A 4,953-nucleotide genomic window follows, 5' to 3' on the forward strand; every position below is an offset into this window, starting at 1 on the left:
CTTGTTTCCTTATTAGGATGCCGGTGGGCGAGTTGAGAGGGTCGTCAGCTACATGGGAAACACCTGGGCCAGGTGTCTCCCAGGATAAATAGACCTCTTCAACATTCATGGAGGAGACTCTCTCCATGCAGACACCCGTTGTAGATTGTGTTGTGGTTCTTGGTGGCCGTTTGTTTGTTTGCTTTGGCACCTTTCATCACCCTGCATTATCACATTCATGCATGCAAAACACTCACTTACACTACTGATTACTGATTACACACACCATTGTATATTATACTTAGTTACTTCTTTAATAAATATAGATTTTGCTACTCCTTATCTCCACGTTGTCTCCCTTTGTTACGGGCTTTGAGCCGGTTCGTGACAAGAGCGATGCTTCGAGGGTGACTGTTGACGTGTGCAGAGCGTCCCTGGTTCGCGCCCAGGTCGGGGCGAGGGGACGGACATAAATTCTATACTGTTACATCTGCAGGACACCTTCTCAATTTTTACTGCCTCTACATAGGATACCTTCTCGACAGCCCTGATCCTTCCTAATTTGACCTCCTTCACCCTAACAGGCCACCCACGGAACTATGGAACGTGATTCCCATCACAATTGGAACACCATCCACCCTCAGTCTTCAACAATGCATACTTTGTTGTCCTGCATACCACTGCTGGCTTGCTTCTGAAGCTAAGCAGGGTTGGTTGTGGTCAGTCCCTGGATGGGAGACCAGATGCTGCTGGAATTGGTGTTGGAGGGCCAGTAGGAGGCACACTCTCCTCTGGTCTAAAAACATCTCCCAATACCCCACGGCAGTGATCGGGGACACTGCCCTGTGTAGGGTGCCGTCTTTCGGATGGGACGTTAAACGGGTGTCCTGACTCTCTGAGGTCATTAAAGATCCCATGGTACTTATCGTAAGAGTAGGGGTGTTAACCCCGGTGTCCTGGCTAAAATTCCCAATCTGGCCCTCAAACCATTACAGTCACCTAATAATCCCCAGTTTACAATTGGCTCATTCATCCCCCTCCTCTACCCTGTAACTAATTCCCCAGGTTGTTGCTGTAAATGAGAACGTGTTCTCAGGCAACTTACCTGGTAAAATAATGGATAAATAAAAAAATATACCCACTTGGGTGATTGAAAGATGAATTGAGGTCCAGACTCCAGTCCAGTTGGTGGTGGTAATGCAGTTTAAAGTTGGTTTCCAACCGCCACATATGAAGTCCGATGAAGAAGCCTGAAGGAGGAGAGATTACTAGAAACTAACTTGGTTTACCGTGGATTAATTGTTGGAATAGAGGACCTTGTGCATTTCAGGTAAAATAACAACCCAATGTTTATATCTGATATAGAATTTTATTATCAATGTTTATAATTTTCAATTATTCTAATCGGTCTGCAACCCAGAGTGTGTAAATGAAACAGACAGAATTCTCAGCTCACAATTAGTCAAATCAATGTTTATTCACGAGAGCTCTCCCGTTCATATACAAAGATGTTCCTTTTATAACATTATTCTAACCTACGCACACACATGCACACTAACATTAGGAGAGCTATCTTCTTCTCCAGAATTTTCACCACAGTTTATCACTATCCAGTTGACAGTTCCATTCCCCCCCAGATAAAGGAAACCTGGAGGGGTACTCCCTGTCCTATCGTATATTCTCAGAGTTATAGCCGGGTCGGTTCAACCATAGTTTAATTGTTTCTAGGTGTTTTCTTAGGCATACCCACACATCACTCTCTCCCCAGTCCAACCTAGTTGGACATATGTTTAATCATTTTAATTACTCCTTATCCATGCTACATAACCTGTAATCCCTAATGGTTAAGTTTCCAGGTATAATTATTTAATCATTTATCTTAAACCTTATAAATTATTTTATCAATATCCCAGGACAAATTAGCTAGCAACAGAAAACTAACTAGCGAAATTGCCATAAATGTTTAATGCTTTTCGACCTGTCCCCAAATTAATAAAGCCGGTTCAGAGTTAATTTTGATATTTTAACTTGCATGTCCTGATCGCGTCTGGTGTGGGTGATCAAAATCAAAATACGGGCGAGCGCCGTGCGTTGTTTTGCCTTCCTGCGTCACTTCATACACCGAAGATCTCCGCTGAACAGAACCACGTGTCTTTTATCCATCTCTATGTGACCCCCGATGACTTCAGAACAAAGATAACTACAAATTCAAAACTTGCCAACGTCTTTGCAATTGATACAAACAATTTATAAAAAGGTGCTTCCAACGAGAACCGAGATGACTGCATTAAAATATAAAACAGTAGGCTATATGTCTATATCAGTCATATTGAAATACATTTAATGTTCAATCAATTGAGTTCTATTTTGTTACTTGTAGGCTACTGTAATCTGTAATTTGTCTCAATATATTTCATGATGTGTAGCCTAACATTTTGTGTTTTCTTTACAGTATCTGAACAGTATTGAAGCTCTCATCACACCAGAGGTGAGTCGGGTACAATATCAACCACTACATTTTTACAGTTTAATATAACTAGCCCTACCTCATTACTGTAGAGACTGATGAATGGTGCCATCCCTGGTTGAGGTTGTGTTGAATGCGTTCCAAATGCCACCCTATATAGGGCAGGGCAATACTTTTGATCAGAACCCTATGGGCACTATAATGGGTTCCATTTGAGATGGAGACATAGACATGTTTACCTGGATTTCTTTACAATGAAAAGTGATCACAGATGTATCTATACAGGTGGCTCCAATATTGCCTGGAAGGAAGAACAAAGGTCAGTATAAAGTAACTCTGCGTTATCCACATTCTTGTCAGTGGTAAACAGCACTCACGTTTTCATCATGTTTTTCTGTCTTGTATATATTTTTTTTGCTAATATCTTTGAATAGTTTAACAAAACGTTTTCTGCATTGTACTGGTCACCGTTTTGTCTAGTTTTTGGATTCTACCTGCCTTCCTTCCTCGGATCTTATCTCACCTCATATTATTCTAAAATATCAACACTGGTGTACTGTACAGGCATCTTTTTCATTCCACTCCAAGAAATGGTGGCAAATTGGCCGTGACTATTCCACTTAGTTTTCCAATTCGACTGTAACAATGAAGACGGGTAGAATTTCTGTCTCATAGAATGACAGTGATGTTCCTGTGTGAATGTTCACAGGTGTTCTGACTCGTCCCCGTGTCCAGGATTCTGGAACCAGCATTGACATTACACCTGAGTATGTTCAAATAATCCCACCACCTCTTTGTTATCACTACTTAACAATCCTACAGCCCAGATGTATTTGGTCATTGACTGACCATTTTTTTGAAGTGTTTAGAGATTGTAAGTTTGTGGTACGATTTTAAAAACCCCTCTGTGTTGCTTCCCCTCCTCCATCTACAGGAGTGCAGATGTGTGTGTGAACAGAGTCTGTCTGCTGCAGCTCTTCCTGCTCTGCGAGAGGTGTGGCTGCGACTGTGATGCCAGGATCCAGGATGAACTGGGTTGCTTCTCTGTCGTTCAGAAGTGCCCGTTCTGCAGTCACCACAGGAAATGGATGAGCCAGCCCTCTTTTGCCCAGGAAACCTGTGGATTGAAGGAAGAGGTGGGTATGCACTGGATACAATGTAGTGGACACGATGAAATGCAAACTCTGTACACAACATTCTTAACAAGATTCTGACATGCCTGTAATCCATAATAATGATATTTTGTTTTCCTTTCCTAAGGCGATTGGAGGGACTTGGTCCCAGCCATGTGAAGACAGAGACCCAGACCTAGAGAACATTTGCTTGACTATGGAAATCACTGAGGAGTTGTGTGAACATGATGCTCGGTCCTCGGATGAGGAGAGTGAGGAGGACGAAAAGCCCAAGAAGCGGAATAAGCAGGAGAGATCAGATGAGACCGAGTGGGAGCCGTCTGACAAGGAAGACATTGTAATGGACTCTGATTCTTCTGAGGATTTGGAAATGGCAGGTTCCTCTGGTCTAACAGAAAAGGCCAACGTTGATAATTCTCAGAGCGGAATAGAGAAAGAAGAGAGACTTGTGGAGTGGTGCACTGACTGTGGAGCCGAGCCTGTACTCGCCTGCACCACACAGCGCCATAAGAAGCTGTACGCCTGTGGTGTGTGTGTGAGTGAGGTCCAACAAGCTGTTGGATTTGACCGATTCTACATGCAGTTCGAGGACCCGGCCAGCTTCAAGGAACATGTACGACGTGAACACAACACAAAACCTCATAGGTTGCTCTGTACAGACTGTGGCATCTTTCCTCACAAGAAGGACCATTGGTGTGAGCACAAGATCAAGAAATTCCGCTGTGTAGACTGTGGTAAGCGCTGTAGGACTGAAACGGGTATCAAGATTCACAGGCACCTCCACCACCCTGACCATGTTTTCCCCTGTAAGTTCTGCCTGCAGCCATTCAAAACCAGGTCAGACAAACTGACACACGATGAAAGCCATCAGGGTGAGATCTCTCCCTACCATTGCTCAGAATGCTCCGGAAAATTTGATGACCTAATGGCAAGGAACAGCCACCTACGAACCCACAGCAACCTGAATAGAAACATCTGCCACACTTGTTACAAAGAATATTCTAACAAAAACCATCTGGAGAGGCACATGCTTATTCACACAAGGCAGAAGCCCCACATGTGCCAGGTCTGCCAACAGTCCTTCAACCAAGCGAGCCACCTTAAGTCCCACATGCGCCTCCACACAGGGGAGAGGCCCTTCAAGTGCCAGCAGTGTGAGAAGTGCTTCAATCACAATGTCAGTTTGAAGAACCACATCCAACGCTATCATGGCCCTGAGAAGAGCTGAGGAAGAGGAGAGTTACACAGGCTGAGGGAGAGGAGAGTTACAGGCTGAGGGAGAGGAGACTACCGCAGGCTGAGGGAGAGGAGACTACCGCAGGCTGAGGGAGAGGAGACTACCGCAGGCTGAGGGAGAGGAGACTACCGCAGGCT

The 4,953-nt window shown here is 44.2% G+C and overlaps 1 protein-coding gene across 2 annotated transcripts in view; it reads left to right on the forward strand.

The window, feature by feature from the left end:
• The window catches only part of LOC124009984 (zinc finger protein 778-like), a 14,005-nt gene extending 9,052 nt beyond the window's left edge, over positions 1–4,953 (forward strand). The window contains exons 2-6 of one of the 2 annotated variants that reach the window (XM_046322268.1): positions 2,432–2,467; positions 2,732–2,765; positions 3,156–3,213; positions 3,381–3,582; positions 3,707–4,953. In XM_046322268.1, coding sequence (XP_046178224.1) covers positions 3,535–3,582; positions 3,707–4,807 — 1,149 coding nt within the window. In that variant the 5' untranslated portion in view covers positions 2,432–2,467; positions 2,732–2,765; positions 3,156–3,213; positions 3,381–3,534 and the 3' untranslated portion in view covers positions 4,808–4,953. Of the gene's footprint in view, positions 1–2,431; positions 2,468–2,731; positions 2,766–3,145; positions 3,214–3,380; positions 3,583–3,706 lie in introns of those variants that run through there. The other variant, XM_046322266.1, reaches the window with a different exon arrangement.

Source organism: Oncorhynchus gorbuscha, linkage group LG22, assembly GCF_021184085.1.
Source record: "Oncorhynchus gorbuscha isolate QuinsamMale2020 ecotype Even-year linkage group LG22, OgorEven_v1.0, whole genome shotgun sequence".
Taxonomy (NCBI): Eukaryota; Metazoa; Chordata; class Actinopteri; order Salmoniformes; family Salmonidae; genus Oncorhynchus; species Oncorhynchus gorbuscha.